The following is a 23634-nucleotide window of genomic DNA, read 5'->3' as shown; positions in this document are numbered from 1 at the left end:
TTACATTGCATTTAAAACATTGTACATTAGGATTTTTCAATTTCAAGGACTGGCAGAAACCCTGTATCAACAGAAAATGAATATTGAGTGAAAGAGACTTACTCTGCCCCCCAGTGGTGGTCACCTCTGTGGAAAATGACCAAGTTAGAGTCTGAGTCAAGGGTAAGTCCTGACACCTGACCCAGCTGGAGAGAACTCTGAGGCCACGCTGAGACTTGCTCCAAATGGTAGTCTACCACACACACACACACACACACACACACACACACACAGGTTATCAGTGACATTCTGTAACTGTTGCTAAAAAAGGGCTTTACATAGATCTGTTTTGTTTTAGTGTCTGTATCTCTAGTTCAAGTTGAACCCCAAGTTGACAATGGATAAGCACACTCAAAAACAATGTTGCAATGAGTTAAGATGAATGCATATCTATGACAAGAACCGGTGCTGAAATTGTTTTCTACTGACAGACCACATATACAGCACTACCCCTACCAAATCCCAGATAATCCCAGTCTATTTGGACTTCTGTTATTTGAGTTTTAAAACAAGTTGTACATAAGAGGTCTAAGGGCCGGGATTTGTGTTAACATCTCTTTGGAAAGCAAAAGTGTTTATAGCTGATTTGAACAGCAACTCTCAAGCAGGGTAAAAAGCCGGCCGTCATAGAGTGGCACGTCATAATAATCCTTTAAATATGGTGATAATGACACACATTTTCAAACAGTGTTGCACACACAAAAAGTGGCAGAAATAGTTAAAAAAAACGAGCATGCATACTTTCTCAATTCAACGTCTTTGCAAAATCTTATAGTCTGTGACTAAAAAGTCAACATTATGACAGATTGTCTTTATATGTGAGATGGTTGTCTTTAGATATGAGACAGGCTGTTATCTTTTTAAAGTCTTTTCAGTCTTCAAGTGTATGGTAGACAAAAAAAAGTCTGTGCTGAAAAAAAAAGTTTAATCGAAAAATTGAACTGAATTGTGACCTTTAAATCAAAAGTCCAATCGTTACACCCTAGTCAGAACTGTGGAGATCTACTTGCAGGATGTACAGGATGTACTTCCTGTGCCAACTCAGGAAGTTCAACTTGCCTCAGGAGCTCAAGTTTTACAATGCAATCATTCAGTCTGTTGCACATCCATCACTATCTGGTTTGGATGAGCCACCAAACAGGACAGGAAGAGAATACAATGGTCAGTCCCGACTGCAGAAAAAAAAATATGCGTGCCAACCTACCTGCCAATTAGGACTTTTACATGTCCACAGTCAGGAAACAGGCAGGAGCCATCACTACAGACTAGAGCCCTGCACCGGGAAAAAACTCCAGCCCTAGCACGGCCCCAGCCCAACAAAGTATTTTTTTTTTCAGCCTGACCAATCATTTTAAGCTCTCTCTGGTGTGCTCATGCTCAAATCAATGCCTGATGCTCTGGATGGTTATCTCAACTGTCAGGTGTAATGTACGTGAATAAAATGTGTGTAATGCCCGCACGTGAATAAAATGTGTGTGGATGCATATGAATAAAATGTGTATGTATAGTATTTATAAAATAATCAATAACAATATTTCATACAGTGGCCTAATGAGGTGTAAATGGGCACAATGAAAGGAGAGAAATCAAATGAGCCAGAGTCCGACCTGATCCAAGCCTATAAAAAAAGATGGCAAGAGTGTGGCCCAAATCGACTCAGTGTGGAGAGGCCCATGGGCTTGCAGATCTCTACTACAGACCCATCACACCCTATATATATTGTAATAAAAACATTGCGCAACAATCACATGCACATAATCTGCTTTGACACATGCAAGTCTAAACAGACTATATATTGTAGCCCATGCTAGAAAAGGAAAAAAGAAATGCTTGAAGTTGCTATTTTGTAAGTAGCATAGAAAGGGACGGTTTGATTCACACTGGGGTAGGCTAATTGTGAGACCTGTAGCCAATCGGTGGAGGCTCCCAGCGTTCCCTGCTGGTTGATTTAGAGCCTGTCACTTAGGAGTCTGTCTTGTTGCTCACTCTTCAGCAATATTTCCCGCTTTGTTCAGACTCTGCGTAAGCTGGAATCGTACATGCAAAATACAATTCCGTTGCCTAAGAACTGTGTTTGTTAATTTTGTGAAGGTCAAATGTTGCTGCTGTTAAGCCATGTTATCTATGTAGACTACTGAGATAAACTTAAAGCAAGCTCTGCTACATGTTTATTGAATCTAATTAATTTTACACTCTTTGGTGTTTTTCTTCTCATGGAGCTTCAGCGGTATATAGTATAAGTCATTAAGTGTCTCATGTAAAAAGAGCTAACAGTGAATTGATAACTGTTTTCGTAAACCTTAAATCAGGGGAATTTTTGGTTGTGAATATTGTTAAAGGAGATCTATTGTGCTTTTCTGTATTTTCTGTAATATCTATAATGTTACAATGTTGGATGCTCATTTTAAACAAGGCCAATGTTTCAAATAATGAGGTAAATTTGAAAAAAAGAATTGTTTCCACTGTTCTGATTGCTCTGGTTTTTAACATTTTTTTCTACTCTAGGCTTCGTATCATGTCATACCAAGCCAGGTTTCTATATATGGTCATGTGCTTCAGGCAGGCTACTGCAGTCAGTGTTTACGTTACATACTGTTGGAGCCAAAATTATGATTTCGATATTAAGTTTTATTTTGATGAATTGTGCATTGATATTTAGTCATAGACTCAGTGTAAACTGACAATTTGTGTTAATTGATCTTGATGCGTGGCATATCGTCACAGCCTTTTGACAATCAGATGAATAAGGCAGTAATTGAATCAGCTGGTGTATAATAGCCTAGCTGTCATTCAGTTGGGGTGCCTTTGGTTTGTAGCCATAAGTTTTTTTGACTGCTGCGTCATGTACCGCTCAGAACAGTTACGTGATTGTGAGTTGAAGTTGTGTTTGTTATATCTTTTATTTTTCGCTCTGCTGTCAATGCTTGTACACCATCTGGAAAAGACTGTTGTGGAAAAGAAGAAAACATATCAAATTGAAGTTTGAGTGATAAAGGAAAATAAATGTGACAAACAAAAGAAAACAGTGGAGTGATTCTGAGTCTTGTTTAAGCGCGTCGACCAAAATGAATTCCAAAGGACAAAAGGGATCAAAAACGTCAGAAAGTTGCTACTATACATACCCTCTGCCACATGTAGCTACATGCTAACGCCAGGGAAAGTTGTAATATTGGCTGCCAATGTTAATTTCTTCCAAATTTCGGATCACATTCTTGCAGTCAAAATTCTTTAATCTCAAAATTCTGTCTTTGAACTCAGAATTTTCACATGTAGCCCTAATCCTCTTCTGTACTGCTGGATCATGTCCAGTTGTGGAGTATTTGGTCAAGAAGCCTTTATCTGCAATTTTTTACAATATAAAGTGCTGCTATATTCCATTGCAATCCACTGTTCACTACATGTAGCTCCATGCTAATGCTAGGAAAAGCTGTAATCTTGGCTGCTGCTGATGTTATTAATTTCTTCCCCAGTTTCGGCTCACATTCCTGCTGGAACATGTCTGGTTGTGTAGTATTTGGTTTAGAAGCCTTTTTCTGCATTTTTTTTAAGGATTTGGCCCCAACAGGGAAAACTCTACAGGGCACTTTGAAAACAGGCAAACCCTCTGCACTGAAGCCAGAACAAATCTGCATGCCATGGGGCAGAGTGAATGAGTTATCAGAGATTCACATTCAGATAGCACTGTGTGTTAACAAAAATGCAAGGGGCTGCATTGATGAGGGTGGGTATGAGTATCATATCCATGAGTGACAGAAAAAAGGTATGAGGAGAAGACAGAAGAGAGGAGGAAACACAGGATGCAACATTCAGGGGTAAAAAGAAACACGGACAAACTTTTCTCACAGTAAAGCCCTGATTTAACAATAACGTGTACTATACTATATATACTATACTTTATACCATACACTATTTTTAATTGGTTTAAATAACTTTTAAGGTCATATCATAGCACAATCAATTTAGCAAAAACTGAAAGGATGTCTAAACATGTGTACTGTGTATGTGTTACAGTTTAAGAATACTGGACAATGCAAAGAAAAAAGGGGGGTGTTTTCAGCATCCATAACAATAATAAAATACCATTCAGGACCCACCTTGTCCTTTAGCTAGCAGCTTGCTTCTTGGCGGCTTGGCCGTGGCGTCAAGCTGATGGAATTTATGGACTCTGTCCCTCACTAAAACAGGATCTTCCCTGGTTTGGAAGGCTAGTCTGTCACTGGGAGAGCCCTGGTGTTTATGTTGCATTAAGCTATCAATCTGAGCCACCAACTCAGCCTGGGCTTTTTGCATCTCGCTGGGTTTGTACTTATGAATGTGAACTACGTCCTTGCTCTGGTCTAGAAGCTTAGACATAAGTGAATAGGGGTCACCTGTATAGACAGACAGAGAAGAACAGGAAAGAGTGGAAATAAAGGACAAGGAAACTGTAGGTTTTAGGCAAAGTCTTGCTAGATAGGGCAAATGTAGTGCTGTTGTAAAGAAGGCTGGTGAAATGTCATTGGGACGGTGATATCAAAAATATAAAATACAATAAATATTTATTTTCCACTACATAGCCTAGTGTAACAGTGTAGCCTAGTGTAAATGTGTAACAGGTAGTGGGAAGATTGTGTTGGAACAGTGAGGAGTTAGCTCTACAGTAGGAAAGGTTTTAACCAGTAGGAAACAACAGAGAGAAGAATGGACAGAAATGACATGTCATGCAATTTAATGCTGACACTGCACAAGCTATTGTACATATAGTACAACCTATTGTATATATTGTAATTTCAGTTGACAGGAGACATTATTTATACTAATTTTAAAGACTAATAAGCAAGTAGTTTAGCCCTGGTTCAACCTCATATACTGCATGCTCTTTGGCAAGAATTCAGGATGTTCTAAGATATTAAAATGATAAAACCTAATGGTGGGCATACTCTGTGACAATACATTTTTTGTACAGATGGAAAAAAAACACCATAAAAAACTTTTTACAAGGCCTACATGTGCAAAACTGTTTAAAAAAATATAGGATTTGCTTTACAGCTATAACCTGTATAACCCAAAATCTAGTCTGGATCGACGACGGTTCATTTACCAGATAATTCTGGTGATATGTTCATGTTGCAAATTGTATGTTTTGTGTGTTGTATTTAAAATAAATAAAAACATGTTATTAACAAAAAAAACTCTGGTCGAATTGAGGAAACATTAACCCGAACGTTGGAGCAACATTACACGCTGAAAATGTCAAGTTTTGAAGAAAATTTGTATTGTACAACAAGGCTGACCTTGTACAACAAGGTTGGTTAGTTCGCAGAATGATTGTAAAGATTTACAAAGAATATATTCACGGCATTTACTCTCTAAATGGGACGTTTTAGGACCTATTGGCGGGGATTTGCACACCTTGTGAAGTAAGCTGTTTTCACTATCTTGTATCCACAGTCTAGTTCTTTCACTCGATACCAAGAGCTAATGTGCATAAGTGAGGTTGCAATTGTAGATTTACTGATAAATCAACAAAATGCCTTTAGTCTCAGCTCACCCTTCATCATGACTCTACAACTCTGGATACTGCACCATGTTAGTCCCATCTTGTTAATCTTAAGGCCGTTTTATGGTCGTGTGTAAACTCCACGCCGCTCCTACGGCGTCGTGACCCTTTTGGAGTTCTGCGTCGGGGTTGAACGTGTTTCTTTGCATCGCGGTACATTTCACCGCCAGAACGCTAGGGGGGGTGTGGTTTCCGGAGGGTCAATCGCGAAACTCTTTGTTTACTTGTGCGTTGATGTGTGCCGAGGGGTTGGGTGGCGAGGGAGAAAGTGAGAGAGTGACGGCAATTGTCTTTGGAGCAAGTTGTGACTCTAGAGGCAGAGTGAGAGAAGCAAAGTGTCTCCCCTGTGCTTTCTGACCATGGTGGGAAATGTGTAGCAGGAAAACTTAGCCCTCTCCTTGATTCCTTGTTGTTTATGGAGGAGAACCAGGAAATGAGTTGGGGGGAATGCAACACTACCAAGCTACGGCCGAGCGATGTGCGTGGCCGCGACGTGTAGTTACTAGGGCTGTCAGAATAACGCGTTCATTTCGATTAATTAATCTGAGAAAAAATAATGCGTTAAAAAAATTAACGCAGATTAATCCATTCCATATTGACGTTTGCATACAGACGAAAATCTGGTGCCACTAATATGTCTGCGCTTGTCTCTAATGCTCTGAAACAGACGTTACAGGAAACACAAACCCCGCTGCATGTGACGCTAATTAACACAATACTCAACAGCAGCTAACGTTAGCCTACCGCTAGCTAGTAGCTGGATTAAACACGGTTAAAATGCTGACAGCTAACACTAAACGGTGTAAAGTTTGACTGTTTTACTGTAGAGGATTCAACACCGGGCTGTAACAATCTGCAGCTGCCGTCGGAGAAACAACACAGCTGGTGCGTTCAATGAAACTGGTAAACTACAGCCTCGTGGTGCATTTGAAGTTATTGTAAATGTCCTTTTCCTATCTGGTTGTTGTTTTTGTCGTTCAACAGCAATTTACTAGTGAAATAAGTTATTGTTATTGTTATACATTATTATTAAATCATTTAATTTTGACCATATGGCCTTAGCAATAAACAAGCCGTTCTTTAATGTCACCAACTGTTGTTTAGTACCCTTTTTCTTCTTCTTCTTTCTTTTCTTTTTCTTTTTTTTACCTTCTTAAAAAGTATCGGTTCAGGCACCGTTAATTATGTATGCGATTAATTTTGATTAATTAATCACAGAGTATGTAATTAATTAGATTACATTTTTTAATCGATTGACAGCCCTAGTAGTTACATTTTGTGTAAGACTCATGTCTCAAGTCTAACTATCAATATTTCTTTAGAGCCAGATGCAAGCCAGTTATATATTGATAAAATCAAAACCCCCTCAATGGAATTATTTGTTATAATTTCTTCTAAGGATGAGAGTGCAGGAAACCCAACTGATTGGTTTTGCATAGAATAAATAAAGTTCTTCACATTCCTCACATTTCCTTGGAATGTCATAGGAGAGATTTCTTCAGAGGTCATTAAAATCCTTTCTCTAAAGAGGTCACCTACTTTACTTATTCCTATCTTTGCCCATATCTGGAATTGTGCATCCAGCTTGCCTGGTTTAAATGAAACATTGCCCCACATTGGGCTGAAATGTGACAAGAGTGTCCAATATGTTAATATATTCTTTTACCTCATACCATACATTAACCATATTAAGAACTATAGGATGAGCAGTATGTGTTCTTAAAGCGTAACTCTCGCCAAAATGCAACCTAGGGTCTTTTTGTGAAGGTCAAGGTCAAGGTCTTTATTATCTTTATTATCCCCGAGGAGCAATTCATTGTGCAGCAATAGAATGCAACATAAACAACACATAAGCCATACAAACAACAGACACTATCAATAGAGGACACAAATAGATACATACTACACAGAAGTCCACGTCTCACATTGAATTATTAACAAACCCTATAGCAGCAGGAACAAAAGAGTTCTGCGTGTGTTTGTCCTGCATTTAGGCAGACAGAATCTGCGGCCAGACGGCAACAACATGAAGTATCTGTTCAGGGGGTGGCTTATATCAGCCAGGACTGACTGGGCCTTCTTCAAGGTCTTTGTCTCATATAGCGATTTTAAGTCAGTCAGAGAGTTGTGGGAAATTTTGCCACACACTTTAGTTATGTATTGCATAAGTTGCGTATGTTTTTGTTTTTAAGAGTGAGGGACCCAAACCAGCTCACAAAAGGCAAAAGAAAGAATAGTTTCAATAAAAGAACAATAAAAGATCCTCATAAAGGTCTTATCGACATTAAAATTGCGAAGTTTACGATAAAAAAACATGCGTTGGTGTGATTTTTTACAGACAGCGTCAACTTGTGGCTCGAAGGTGAGTTTGTCGTCTATTATAATACCGAGGTATTTGTATTGCTTCACTACTTCGATAGCTTGATCGTTAATAAGGGTGGGAGAGAGGGTGGGGGGATTCTTCCTAAAGTCGATCAGCATTTCTTTAGTTTTTGCCACATTAATGTTCATAAAAGACGACTTTCTATACTCAGGGTCGTTGTGCATCAGCAGCGACACTATTACCGAGTCGTCAGCGAACTTAATGATATGACGCCTGGTGTGCTGGCTTTGGCATGCATTTGTATATAAAATAAATAAGATCGCGGAGAGGACACAGCCCTGGGGGGAACCGGTGGAGGAAAAGAGAACATCGGATAAGATGCTATTCACTCTCACGCGTTGAGACCTGTCAGTTAAAAAGTTCATCAGCCAACAGATAAGACTAGGATTGATATTAAAAGTACTCTTTAAGGTCCCTGCTAAAATATGTGGTTGGATGCAACTAAAAGCTGAAGAAAAATCAATAAAAAGCAGCCGCACAAAGCTCTTTGCACCCTCAAGATGGGTATAGATCAAGTTAAAAAGAATACATGCTGCATCTTCTACTCCCCGTTTTGGTCTGTAGGCGAATTGAAGCGGGTCTAGTAGATCCTGTACAGAGTTCAAAAGTTCGTCTTTCACGATCTTCTCTAACGTCTTCATAATAAGGGACGTGAGTGCCACAAGCCTAAAGTCATTAAAAGACTCTGGAGCCTTATTTTTAGGCACCGGGACAATAATTGAGTCTTTCCAAAGGTTAGGAACGGTGTGGAGATGTGAGGACATTTTGAAAATAAAACAAAAAATGTCTGCCAGCTGTTCAGCACAGTTCTTTAATATACGGCCTCCAATGCCGTCAGGGCCAGTACTTTTCCTTTCCTTAACACCTCTGAAGAGTGTCAGGACCTTGTTTCTGTCAACCTGGACATTGCTCTGCCCAGGGGCAACGTTATTAAAGACTGACAACTCCTCACTAAAGTCATAAGTATTAAAACGATTATAGAAAGTGTTCAGCTCATTTGAGAGGGCACGGTCTGACATGCCATTGAGGGAAATTGGACACTCCTTAGACTGCATCCCCATCATGGCTTTCACTCCCTCCCATGCAGGATGTGAGTTGCCTGTGCTCAGCATGTTCTCAACTTTGTCTTTATAGTTAAGTTTTGCAAGCTTAAGTTCCTTTTTAGCTTGTTTTTGAAATACTCTATATTGAGTCATGTTACCATGGTTGAAGCTAATATTTTGTTGATTAATTATGCTTTTAACTGATTTGGAGACCCAAGGTTTATTATTTGGATATATGGAAATGAGTTTTCTAGGAATGACTAACTCCTCACAGAAGGTGATGTATGTGGAGACAGTCTCTGTAAGCTCATCAATATCCTTACATTCATTTTTTAAATAGATCCCAATCAGTACAGCAGTGGCATTCCTGTAGACACTGGATTGAGTCCTCTGACCAAACCGGAACCAACTTTCTTGCTTGTTTCTCTTCAGTACCGGTTTGTAGGACGGAACCAAATAAACAGAGTTGTGATCGGACATGCCAAGTGGAGCTCTGCTGTAGGATTTATAAGCACCATTGACGGATCCATATCAGAGGTCCAGCCTTTTGGTCCGTCGTGTTGCACAGGTGACATATTGATAACAATTACACAGGGACCTCCCTGGCTTACAGTTATTAAAATCGGCCATGACGAAGTTTGGTGCTTCAGGTGAAATTCCCCTGAAGCCGCTGCACACACTTCACCATAGCCCGAGTCGCTAGGTCGGCATTAGCCTTCGGGTGAATATAAACAAGTGTTACAAATATCTGTGGGAATTCCCTGGGCAGATAGAAGGGGCGTAGAGATACAGACAAAAGTTCTATATCAGGAGTACACAGTTTGACAATCACTGTATTGCACCATTTCTTGTTTATATAAAGACATAAGCCTCCACCAAGTGATTTTCCCGTCACTGTGGAGTCTCTGTCAAGACGGACAGGTTCCCCAAAACAGTCCAACTCAAAATCAGAGAGTGGATCCTGATCTTTGAGCCACGTCTCTGTCAAGGCGAGGAGACAGGCGGATCTGTATTCTGAAAGGAACTTTACTTTTGCCTGAAGCTCGTCCACTTTATTTCGAAGGGACTGGACATTGGCGAGGATAATTGAAGGAAGAGGTATCCGACGATGGCCTTGTCGCTTCAATCTTTGCCGTACGCCGCCGCGTCTCCCCCTTTTCCTCACTCCTGTCCTGGGTGCCCAACTCTGGTTCTCTGCGGTGGCTGCCGACCGGATGATCTCTGGTGGAAGAGCCGCCTGGGAGTCCACGATTCCCGCATCGGAGTTACGCAGGAACAGGAGAAACTCGCGGGTATATTTGGGGGACTCTTTTTGTTCGCAGAGTACGCCCAAAGTTTGCACAAGAGTGTAAAAAGGATAAAATATCCCATCAAACTAAGGTGAGTCATTGTTATGACCGTCACATGCAGATCAGTTAAAAATCCAGATTAGTAAGGACGCTAAAACCAGGTTAAACGTTAAAAGACAACACTCTCACTCTGCACTCTGTTGCTGCCTGTCGCCATTACAGCGCCAGTGGATCAACATACCCAAGTCAAACTTTCGTTTAAAAGCATAATTAGGACGGAAGCGCCACTTTTAAGATTGACCGTATTTTCGTTTTCGGTCAAATGGTCTTTTGAATGGGAGTGCTAGGGGCACTACTATGATCACATCAAAATCGCTATTTTTAAAACACTAAGAAGGCTGGACACAAAATGAAACTTTGCTCGACGTATCACCAGGGGCTCTACACATGAACTAGAGCATTGAGAACATTGTTTGTGTACACAGAGTTTACAACTCACTCACTTTAGCGGTTGTTTTTTCGCTCGCGACCATCTTGCCAGTCAAAAAGTGTCTGTGTGTAGTCGATAGCAAAAACAAACGAGCCAAATTGGTGCTAGCAACATGGAGCTGCTGCAGCTAATGCCGAGAGCTCCCAGTTAACTAGAACGGCAGTTTTGGGGGCATAAGATAAAGAGTGCCTGTGTGCCTCTTAGCTGACACAAAATGCAATTAAATTGTCTGTGCAACATGAACAGGGCCCTTACATGACAACAAGATGCGTTTTCAACACAGACGTTGTTTGAATTCACCTACCCTGTTAGCTGCTCTCTGCCGTCTGGGATGAGTGAATGTGTTCAGCCAGGCTTCGGTAATAAGTTCTGTGTGTATTTGTAGCATATATATCCATTTTGTGTGCGATCCATCTGGCGTTGGTGAATAGCAGTCTCTGCAGTGGCGAACTGTGTGTTAGTTGCCTTATCCAGGCTAGCAGGCCCGACCGGCATCCTTCTACTTCCTCCCCGCCTTCCCCGCCTACCGTGGGAACAATCCACGGGCGCCCGCTGGTCTGGTGGATGTCCTCCAGAGGTTCATGCTTTCGCAGTGAAAGTTTTGCGGCGAAAAAAGTTTATTTCCCCCGCAAAAATAGGTAATTGAGCACTGTAGTGGTTATGATCAGTGACTATGTAACTACATGGAAACTTTGGAACTAGATGGATTTTTGAAGTAACCCGTTTCCGTTTCGTGTTGTCAGCCGCGGCAGGCGGGGAAGGCGGAGAGGAAGTAGAAGGATGCACAGTTCGCCACTGCCGAGACTCCTATATTCATCAACGCCAGATGGATCACACACAAAACGGATATATGCTACAAATACACAGGGAACTGCTGCTTGATGATTATTACCGAAGCCTGGCTGAACACACTCACTCATCCCAGACGGCAGATAGCAGCTAACAGGGTAGGTGAATATAAACAATGTCTGAGTTGAAAATGCATCTTGTTGTCATGTTGGCATTTTAATTGCATTTTGTGTCTGTTAAGAGGCACAAAGGCACTCTTTATGTTATGCCCCCATAACTGCCGTTTTAGCTAAGTGGGAGCTCTCGGCGTTAGCTGTAGCAGCTCCATGTTGCTACCACCAATTTGGCTCGTTTTTTTTTTTTTTGCTATCGACAGTACTCACATACGTATAGCGATCAAGATTAACGTAAAAATTGCCTGAAGTTCTCCTTTAATTCATATATAATTTCCTGAAGAGTGCTGTGAGTTTCTTAAACATTACTGCAGGTGGCGCGAGAGGGATATTTTGAAATACATACATGCATTTAGGCAATATGTTCATTTTTAACATATTATTCTCCCTATCATAAATATAGGTAAGGGCATCCACCTTTCTTAGATGTATTTACAGAGTTCATTCTTCATAGTTTGTTGGTGCTATAGTATTATTATAGTATTATATATATTTTGAAATATAAAATATGTAAAATTTGATGAGAGCTTGAAAGTCAATAAGTATTGGTTTATATATTGTCTTTCATTTCCGTTAAGCAGCTTAAGTAATGATTTTGAAGCATTTACTTATATCCGGAGATACTACCAAACAGGCCGATTAGATCTAACAGTGACGGTATAGATGTGTTTAATTGTTTTAAGAATAGAATTACGTCGTCCGCAAAAAGAGCTATTCTATGATCTCTGTTGCCAATTGTAATCCCCTGTATTTGCCTACTTGGACTAATTTCTATTGCTAGTGGTTCAATTGCTAGTATGAACAGAAGTGGTGATAGAGGTGAACCTTGGGGGCAACCTCTTGTAATATTGAAGGGCTCAGACACCACTTCATTTGACAGTACCTCAGCTATAGGGTTGAGATGTAATAGTTTGATCCAGTTAAGGAAAGTATTTTAAAAACCAAATCGAGCTGTAACATCAAAGATATAAGTCCACTCAACTAGGGCTGCAGCTATCGATTATTTTAGTAATCGAGTATTCTACCGATTATTCCATCGATTAATCAGATAAGAAATACTTTTGTTTTATTGAAGAGCAATAATAAACAATAGTTTGGTTAAATTTTTGGAAAAAAGCTACATTTTTGTTGCCTACATTGCTTACAATATCATCTCTCAAAAAACTAAACATATGAAGTGCATTTAAGTGCCATATTACATTGTAAAATTTTTAAAGAAAACATTTTCTGAAATGACATCAACCTCACACTAAGGCATACATTAAACATACATAAACATTACCTTAAGTTGTGCAACTTAACTTTCAGAACTACAAGTTTCATCCTGAGACTGATCTGTATATAGGCCTATATGTAAATATATGTATATGTAAATATCAATTATACTCAATCTATTTTAATTTATATATTTGATTACAATGCTACACAGCTCTGTTACACTTATGCTAGTAGATCGTTGATCAGCTGTTTCTCCGTGAAGAGAGAGAGTGAGAGAAAATGGTGCGCAACAGTCAGCTGTTTCTCCGACGGGATAGTCAAAAAGTCGGCTCTTTAGATAAATTTGTGGTCACTGCTACTCGTCCATACAACTCCGTGATTTACTTTTGTCGAGTCCGCTTTGTGGAATGGATGAGAAATGTTTTCTGTTGAGATGCTGAAGCATTGACGTCGCGCTATTATTGTGGTAAGCTAGTTTGGTTTTTCAGTAGACACACTGTACAGAGTTTTCGTTTTAATTACGTTTGAACTGATTCCAAACTTTGGACACTTTCTGTCGTTTTCTCCAGCCTGTCTCTTCTCTTAGCCCCTCTCTATTTACGCTCTGGCATGTGTCGCCAGCAGATTGAGCAGTGTCTGGTGTGCGACAATAATAATGATCCGTGTGGATATAGCAATATAATGTTGGTAACATTGATTTAACGAAGCTTCGCTGCAAATCATTTTGCATCGAGGATTAGCAATTGTTGTAGGATTCTAGATACATCACATTAAGCGGAGTTGCCAATTTATCATTAAAGAATTTATATAAGTCAATTGGGAGGCCATTTGGCCCTGCTGTTTTCCCAGGCTTCATTGCAGCTATAGCTTTTAATATCTCAATCGTGCTTAATTGTTTATCCAGGCCTTTTTTACTTTCCTCAGGGATTTGGGGGATATTGAGTTTGTTTAAAAATTCAGCATGGCCATCCGCATCAGTAATGTACTGTGATTTATAAAGATTTTCATATTGTTTTTTAAAAGCAGTAATAATTTCCAGAGGGTCAACCATAGTATTTCCATTTGCATCCTCAATGAAATGTATTGCGCCCTTTCGGTTTCCTGTTGTCTAATCTAATAAGAAGTCTACCCGGCTTTTGTCCCTGATCATAACATTTTTGATTGAGCCTCAATAAGTTCGCAGCAGCCTGATTGTATGTTATCTCATTATACTGAGTTCTAAGATGTAGTAACTGTTTGGAGATTTCATTTTCATTTTGTCCATCCTGCAAGCTTTTGTTTTCAAGCATTTTGATTTTGGATTCCAGATCTCTAATTATTTCCAGCGCTTCTTTTGTTTTCCTGCTTGTATAGCTTATAATTTGACCATAATGTAACGTTAGTTAATAGGTGTGTTTCCTGTAAGAACAAAATCTTGGCTTTTAACCGTTTTAACCTGTTCATAACCTGCTTTACTTTGGTTAGTTTATACAGGCCTCTACAGTTCCATTAAATATATTCAATTAAAATATCTGTAATTTGTTTTACAGCGGGTAGCAATAGGAAAGCTGAAATAACAAAAATGATAAAATCCGCTTTTTTTTGCTCTGCATATTGGTGACTGCCAAATAGTGACTGATAAAAGACATTAAGGTTTATGAATAAAGTTGGTACCATAAGGGGGACCTCTACCTCACCCAGTAAAGTGTGCACCCTATGTAGGTGCACCCTGTGTAGAGTCCTTGGCAGCGGCTACGGGTTCGAGTCCGACCCGCAGCCCTTTGTTGTGGCCCTTTTACTGCTTGAAACAGGTCCACAACATAATGACAAACCGCTCTTCTGCATTTTCTTAAATCTCCTGTTCATGTTGCTCACTAAATTAAAATTAATCCAGATCTTTTCCAGAAATACTTAACGTTACAAACTGTGTCATACAGACAGCCTTTTGTAACTGCTTTAAACTTTAACTAATTACTTAAATCTTTCATTTTGCAATATGGTGCAAACATAAAATACATTAAGTAACCTAAAATATGGCATATATGACCTTGGGAAATTTTATGTGTGAAGGCATTGTAAGTCTTTGTGGCTTTTTTAACATTTCCTCCTACTGTACTTCTGGTACCAGCTCCCCCATCTCTTTGATGTACTTCCACGGGAGTATTAAAGACAGTTGGGAGCTCCCCGTTGATCAAAAGCAGTATGGCGGGGAAGATGATCCAATGTTTCATGAGTCCCCTGTGACACAGCTTCCTTTTCACGCCGTCATAATGCCTTTGCTGTTTATAAACATCTGCTGATAAGTCCAGGAGAAATCTTATCATTCTGCTGTTTTTGTAGATCACCTCTTCCTTCACCCTAACGGCTCTAAGGATGTTTTCTCTGTCTTTGTAGTTTAGGCACTTCACAATAAATGTTCTGGGAGTAAGTAGTGTCGGGTTTTTGGCCCGTTGTGATTCTGTGAGTCCTCTCCAGAACTGGGGGTTATATATTTTAAATATGTCCGCCATCCATGTAATGTCTCCATGTAAGAGCAGGGGTCTGAGCCCTCCTCCCTCTCAGGCACACTCAGTATGCGGACGTTATTGCGCTGCCTTCTGCCCTCCAAGTCCTCTTCATGTAGGAGTTTTGCCATCATTTCAAGTCCCTCCACAACATTTTGCAGCATGTCAACCTTATCCTCCGCCGTGGATATGCGTTGTTCAGCCTCAGCAACGCTGCTGCTGCATTCTCTAATGTTGGTTTTTAATTGCTGTCAGTACACCATCCATCTCAGAGTGAAAATCTTATTTGAATGACAGTGTAGCCTTCATGATGTCCATTGTGGAGGGGATGTCCATGATTTTAGTGCTGTTGGTACCTGAGTCTGCAACGCGTGCACCTCTTTCGTCGGTTGGTCCCATCGTCTCGTTTTCTTCATTAGCGAGTCCTCCAGCTGTTTTATATTTGTCCTTGGTTACTTTTCTCGGCATATTAACTTGTATTATAACTATTGTAATATGTTTTTACTCTAATTGGTAATATTTAAGTAGTATTTGTTTTTTTGAATTAGCAACAGAGCACAAGAATCCACGTCTGCTTACCACGCCTCCATAACTGGAAGTCGCAGCCTCTTTCTTTACTGATAGACAAAACTCAGCTTTCACTGCTGCCATTTTTTGTATTTCTGTTACCGTACATGGCTCAACCAGCGCCTCCGCAAGTAGGCAGCGGTGCTCAATACCCGGAATATGGTGTATATATGCAACAGTATCCCAGTTTCTTTTGGAGTACTCCAGGTAGCATATTTGGGTTTCTCTTCATAAAGATAAGGGGTTATCCAGCAACTCTGGAAGACTTGGAGGTAAGCTTTTCTTTGAGAAAAGAACGGCACTGAAGTCATTCTTAAAAAAGGAAGATGTGTTCGGGGTTTTGCCGACCGGATACGGCAAAAGTTTAATCTATCAACTAGCTCCGCTATCTTCTTCGTTGCTCTGCTTGGTTGTAGCGTACAGAGGGAATTTGAAAGACAACCGTTTATCCCGCCCCTCGGATTGAGCCCTGCCAATGGTTCCCAGATCCAACATCTTGATGTGGGGCTGGCTTGTCAGACTAAGATAGGCTATCACCCGATGCATGTCCCAAAATCTGGAAGGATGCTGTAGTGGTTCCAGTTCCTAAATGCATTAGTTCTAAAACTCTTAATGATTTTAGACCTGTCACTCTTACTTCAATTTTAATGAAAAATTTTGAAAAATTGATAAGGTCACATATTTTAAGGACCACTGAACATGCATTGGATCCCATGCAATTTGCCTACAGGCCACGCAGGGGTGTAGAAGACGCCACTCTCACTCTGCTTCATTTGCTCTTCAAACACCTTGAGGGAAGTGGGTCCCATGCACAAATTCTTTTTATTGATTTTTCATTTGCTTTTAATACAATTCAACCTTATCTTTTAGCCAACCGCCTCGTTGAGCAATTCGATTTTTGTCCTAATCTTGTTGGTTGGATTTTGGATTTTTTTAACAAACATGACACAGAGAGTAAGGGTGAACGAAGCTCTCTCTGGTCAGTTTTGTTCTTCTACAGGTTCACCACAGGGGTGCGTATTTTCACCCCTCCTGTTCATCCTATATACAAACACGTGTCGGAGCAAATATGTAAATAGGACCATCATTAAATAAGCGGACGACTCCGTCATAGTGAGCCTGCTCCATAAAAATGACAGAGGCCATGGACCAATAATTGAAGACTTTGTCCAGTGGTGTGAGGAGTCACACCTCCAATTAAACATATCCAAAACAAAGAATATGTACATAAATTTTGGAAAAACACCAGGATATGAGGCCATAACTATAAATGGTCAACTAGTGGATCACGTAGAATCCTATAGATATCTAGGAACAATTATTGACTCTAAACTAAATTTCCAGTAGAATTGTGAAGCTGTCTGTAAAAAAGAACGACAGCGTCTATACTGCTTGAGAAAATTTTACCATTTTCATACAAGACCATGATGACATTATTTTATCATGCCTTTATTGAATCCATCATATATTTTTCCTTAGTGTCATGGTTTGGGTGTGTTTCAGTTAAGCACAAGAATCGCCTAAATCAAATTCTAAAATGGTCAAGTAAGCTGACTGGTGAGTCCCAGCTGCACCCCACATCCCTGTATGCTAAACAACTACAGCGGATAGCTACGGCCATCTTAGAAGATAGCCTACACCCTCTGAATAGGGAATTCCAGTATCTCCCCGCTGGACGCAGGCTAAAAGTCCCTGGTTGTAGAACTACAAGATTTAAAAACAGTTTTGTCCCAGCAGCAATCACTCTGTTAAACAAACTGTAGAATTACTTGCACACAACGCACAAGCACTTTGGTCACGTACTGTTTTTTATTCTTTTTTATCCATGTTCTACTGTCTGTTTTATATGTTTTAATGTTTTGTGTGTTGCATGTTATGTGGTGGTCTACAAAGTTTTAAGGATGTCCTGCCTCTTAGACTGTATACTTAGTTTACCTACGGGTACCAGTAAAGTAACCTGACCTGTTATTATAAGTGCAATGATAAGTTAAAGTCCAATAAGTACTTTATCAAACCGTATGAATGTGTGTCCCAGGCCAAGATATGAAATTAACTAACAATGTAAAGATCAACAAGCCACTGACAGATATGTTTAAATTTGATTCATTCAATAAATTATTATTTTTTGTCTTAAATCCACCAGCCATTTTCATATTATACCAACATTTGCTGCATCCTGAGCCTTTTTGGTAAGGTTACTAGGAAAACTCAGCTAAGAGTAGTTTTATACTACCCGAAACAAGTTTTTAGTAATTTTCACTCTCTCCCAACTTCATTGCAACAAAAACACAATACGCAACATTTATCGCAATTTTTTACAAAAGCTCCCGCAAAATCAGGCATTTTGGGCCGCAACAATTTAAAAAAAAAGCTGCGAAATCCTGGAGGTACTGTTTTACATTCCAGTTTCAACTTCAGCAATAAGACATCAACAAAGGACTTCCCTGAGAAGGAGATCCTTAGACTCAAAAGTATCCAATTGGATTTTTAAGCAGCATGTCCTAAAAACTGTTATTGGAGGATTTAATTTGGGGGAATATAAGGCAGATATAAGGCAACGCCAGACAAAGAAATCTTCAGTAAGCTGTCCGCAACTTTCTGGGTTTTAGGTGAGTTGAACTCTTTTCAAGCACATTAAAGTCTTTTTACATCTGATTCTGACTCTTGTGGATTTTTCTAAGCCATTTTGGGACTTTGTTATACTTTGAACAAAAACAGGAAAAGTATTTGATAGAAGGCAGTTGGTGTTTGGGTCTGAGCCATTAATCTAGCCCTTGGCATCGGATCTATAATTTACTACAACACTACACAAACAAAGGGAGTTTATCAATTACAAGTTTAATTGTAATATCCTGGTAATAACCTGAAAACAAACACTACTTCCTTTTACAGTCCAATTTTGACTTATTTAATGGGTAAATATTCATGTTTTTCATAGTTATGTTGTGCAACCTATATGGTACAAGTTGGTGTTGACTGTATAAACAAAGGGAGTAATCTATTACATATATTTATATAGTAATATCCTGGTAATAACCTGTGAACAAACAAGACTTCCTTTTACAGTCCAGTTTCTGCTTAAGTACTCAGTAAATTGTGAATACATCTACAAGAACATACCCAGTACTTAAGAAGATGATCTATCCAGGAAACACTCTGGCCAATCAGAGCAGACTGGGCTTTGATGGGAGGGGGGCTTAAAGAGACAGGCGCTCCTTCAGAGCGTCTCATACAGAGGGTGAATAGAGAGACCTAGAACACAATACTTTAGCAAATTGAAGACTTTTTAAGGCCTACAATTTTGATCTTTTAATTTTAGACTTTTCAAGACCCCACAGAACCCTGAAGTTAGGACATCTTGTTGTTCACTAGTAAATGGTTAAAAAAAATGGCTACCAAGAGGGGAATGCCTCTGAATAATACAACTGTAATGGAATGGGAATTCAGCCTAATTATCAGGCAGGAGCTTTTGTTGTGAAAAACCAAATTGTGTTCAACGTCTAGGAGGGTAAATACTTTTGCAACCTAGCGTAGTTGTTGTAGTAATAGCACAATGATGCAGCTCATTTTCCTTGAACTCACCCTGATCCAGAACCTGCTCAGCTCTGTTTGTATCCAGTAGCAACCTGTTTTCTTGATGATCTTTGGGGGGGGAAAACAAAGTTTAGACAGGCTATTTAAAAAGATGTAAGCTGATTTAACAAGACAAGAAGGCACACATGGAGAAAAGTTTGACAGGTGAGTGTGAACCAAACATTAGCATACATTCACAACAGGAAAAGAAAAAAAAAAACAATTACATGCTCAATTGAATAACTATGGGTTAGCAGTATGCAACATAAAGAATATGTGATGCCTTTGTACCTGTTGAGTGCACCATATGCATCATAGAGTTCATATGACCTGGACTGACAGCTATGGGAACATTGGCCTCAGCTGGAATATGCTGAAACAGCTCTTTGGAGCCAGACTCCATGCAGTTCATGTAGGGGATGGCATGTTTGCTGTCCATGTAGTACATTATATAGAAGTTGCACATTTCATCATCAGCAGTACCACTGCAGACAAAACAAAAAAGTGGGTTGAATACATCACTACCTTTACTATACATAATAAATGGAGAAGCAAAGCATTAACACCTGCCTAATATATTATGACACTGTGACTGCTGCCTATTGTTACCTTTAGAGCCCTGCCAGTAAATTAGCAATATTTACTAACATTTGAACACTAACAGGTTTATTTTTTAACTGTTAAATGTCACGCTCAGAACATACCTTGGTCACAAATCTTTAACAATCAAATTTAAGAGATGCTCATCAAAATGTTTGCTTATGTTATGTGTTTATGTAAAACGGATATTGGCCAATATATCATTTTCAGATTGTTTAACTTTGAAAGACCTTTATCAGTATCTGCCTCTTAAATTTGGATCTCTGCATGTGTGAAGCTCTTTGAGCACAAGGCTCTTTGTATTACATGGGCCCATCATTCATGTCAATAAAACCACTGCAATGATGAAGTGATCTCATTCGGCAACATACTGTGATGGTCAATCAATTATGCGCAAGTAGACATTCTCGGTAGATGAATTTGTGTTCAAATTTGTTTATTAGGTTAAACCCCTTAAAATCCCAACATATAACACAATCATTACATAACAACAGAGGAGTGAGTGGATTACTAACTACAGTCAAATATAAACATTAGGTATAAACAGTAGGCATAATGATTGAATAACAATGGCAGTTCATCTTAAAGTGAGCAGACAGGGCATGTTTAAACAAACCAAGTAGTGAAATTGATCTTAGTTCAACAGGTAAATTATTCCAATCTGCTGGAGCCTTAAACTTAAGGCGGGACAGAGAAGTAGAGTTGAGTTGAGTGCCGAACTTCGTAGTTTGAGGTAAAAGGTACAAGATACTGTTGTAAATAAGGAGGATAAATGAAATAAATACATTTAAATATAAATTGAAGCCAGTGAGTATGTCTTCTAACACTTAGAGATGGCCATTTAAGTGCGACACAGTGATGAGTGAGAAAAGAACATCCAAGGAAAAATCTGCAGAGTCTATTATATACTGTTTTAAGTGGAACAAGGTCTGATTTAAATGCATTTTGATATACAACATCACAGTACATGCATAGCAGAGTGTTTCCGAGGACAGCAATCCGCTGAAAGAAGTCTGGTTAATTTGTTAGCTGTTAGTATGGCTATCACCAGACCAAGCTCAATCTTTTAAGATTGAACATTAGTCTGGGGAGTCTGCTCTGTATTTTCTACTGCACAAGAGGCGTGATAAACGGGCATAGTTCAAATTACTCTGTAAGCAATAGGATAGTCCTTCAACCAATCAGACCAGCTGACGTAGCAGCGACAGCGGCATCAATGGGTTGCTGCGCTTCGGTGCCTGCCATGTTGAATGTCAACAAAAAGCTGCTTGGTTGCTTCTCTATCGTCATTGTGTTAAACCCGCCAATAGCGCGCCAGGTGGATAAGCTAGTTTGTGATTGGTCCCCACAGATTTGTAACGGAAGCAGGATAGAATAATGTACAGGTTTCCAGCCTGAGCTGCAGGCCGAAATCAAATCGCCGGCAGATCGGGCTGGGTTTACCCAGTCTAGTCAGCTGTGGCAAAAAGTGGGGAAAGTGGAGCAACTCCTGTCCTCCTTGCTACATCGAGATGAATGAGGACAGAAACGGCCACATAAATAGTCCTAAAGAAGTCCCATTCACCGTGTCTCACTTCACTATTAATGGAAATGTTCAGTTTAATGTGAATTACAGCAGCTAGCTCACTTAACAACACCTCAGCTAATGTTGTGTCAACCCGCAGTGATTAAAACAGCAGCTGGGTGAATGAATTTGTCCACCATTAGCTAGCGATAGCAGTGCAGCACCTCATCACAGCACGACTCATTAAATATATGGCTGCTACCACAGCCCGTAAAGGGGGATAAAATGTGTGCCCGGACAGGTGGCTTTTGTCAGAAATGTATTCGCTGCAGGAGGAGGGTGGTGTAGAGTGACAGACAAAGGGTTGCAAATAAACAGCTACAGAGTTTACGTTGCTATGGATTTAGGATTCCAACCGTAGAGTTGGAACGGACTATTTTCTTTAGCGGAAGCAACACTATCGTTTTTAAATCAAGTAAAATCCTTTTTAAATCAATATTTTGTGTCACAGTAATGATTTATTTGGTAAGTAGCCATGTAATAAGCGGGATAATGTAGAGCGAAGCGGTCTTTGTAGTGAATACAACCCTGACGTGATCACTGAAAGTGATCAGGACCCTGACGCAAACTTGCAGGGTATGAACACGAGAAAGAAGACACGACGGGAAAAAAAAAACAAATCTGATGAATGAAACTTCGACCCGGATGCCACAGGCACAAACAATGGCAGATACCTGTGAAATAAAACAATCAATACGGGAGCTGAAGGATTTAATCCATGGAGAAATTAAAGACTTCAGAGCTGAATTTAAAGATTTCTGAGCTGATACAGAGAGGGACATTAAGAAAATAATGCAACAAATGAAGTATTTAAGACAAGATGTGGAGACAATGAACACAAGAGTATTAGAGCTAGAGACCAGGGTGAGTGAATTGGAAGATGAAAAACTGAAGGATCAGAAAACATTAAAACACCTCAACAGCTGTGTCATTGAGATGGGTAACCAGATGGACTATGTGGAAAATAAGTCCTGGCAAAATAATGTGTGTGCATCTACAACAACATAGCAGAGTAGAGTGAAGGGAAGGATGTGAAGGGACATGACTGCTATCATGCAGAAATTATTTAAAGATGTTCTGCTCATGGAAAATGAACCCCACATTACCCAAACACATAGAGTGGGTATATTAAAAGAAAGGGGCCGGTTCATAAAAGTGAAACATCAGTGGGCCTCATATAGAGCTGTACGTTAACAATTACAAAAGCAACAGGTCAAGTCACACATCCTGGCTCCAACAAAAACTCAAGTGTTCAATTAGGATGGCAATGCAACTATCTACAGCAGTGCAGAACGAGCAAGAGAGGATCTGGAGCGGAAAGGTTTCTACAAGTCGGATGGAGAAACAGAAACTTAATGGGAAAACGATATACAGTAAATGGGAATAAAAGAAAGATTCTACACTGAAGATTAAAAGACACTGTTGAACTGTAAGTGATAATTAATACAGCTATGGACTAATGGACCAAGTTCTCTCTCTCTGTTTCATTCGCTCTCTCTCTCTCTTTCTGTGTGTGTGTGTGTGTGTGTGTGTGTGCGCGCACGCACGTTTTGAGTGGGTACAATGTGGTGTGGAGGGGAGGGGATGTAAGGGCGGTGGGAGTGGGACTTTTGGGGTAATAAGATATTCCTGCATGGTCACTTCTGTTGACGAAGTAAATTCAAAACAAAACCGAGCAAGCTCGCCCCTCCCCCCATGTTTCCGTAACTGTCATGACTAACTGACTAACTGTCACTAACCCCCACCCACTCCCCCAACCATCTTGTCGGTGATTGGCTGGAGTGTTTGGTTGTATTTAGGTGCCTATCCTGTGCCTCTAGTGTTTGTTTGACATTTACAACCCCTGTGTTGTCTCCCGAGACCGGGCTTTTTCACAATGTATTC

At 39.8% G+C, this 23634-nt stretch overlaps 1 protein-coding gene across 2 annotated transcripts in view; it reads right to left on the bottom strand.

Moving 5' to 3' along the window:
• The window catches only part of pam (peptidylglycine alpha-amidating monooxygenase), an 83646-nt gene that overhangs the window by 34550 nt on the left and 25462 nt on the right, over positions 1-23634 (bottom strand). For both annotated transcript variants that reach the window (XM_078271816.1, XM_078271817.1), the window contains exons 7-9: positions 19878-20071; positions 19596-19655; positions 103-232 (exon numbers count right to left, since the gene is read on the bottom strand). In XM_078271816.1, the coding sequence (XP_078127942.1) occupies positions 103-232; positions 19596-19655; positions 19878-20071 (384 nt within the window). The remainder of the gene's footprint in view (positions 1-102; positions 233-19595; positions 19656-19877; positions 20072-23634) is intronic.

The sequence above is a fragment of the Sander vitreus genome, chromosome 16, assembly GCF_031162955.1.
Source record: "Sander vitreus isolate 19-12246 chromosome 16, sanVit1, whole genome shotgun sequence".
NCBI classification, from domain to species: Eukaryota; Metazoa; Chordata; class Actinopteri; order Perciformes; family Percidae; genus Sander; species Sander vitreus.
This window is presented reverse-complemented; position numbering and strand designations above follow the sequence as displayed.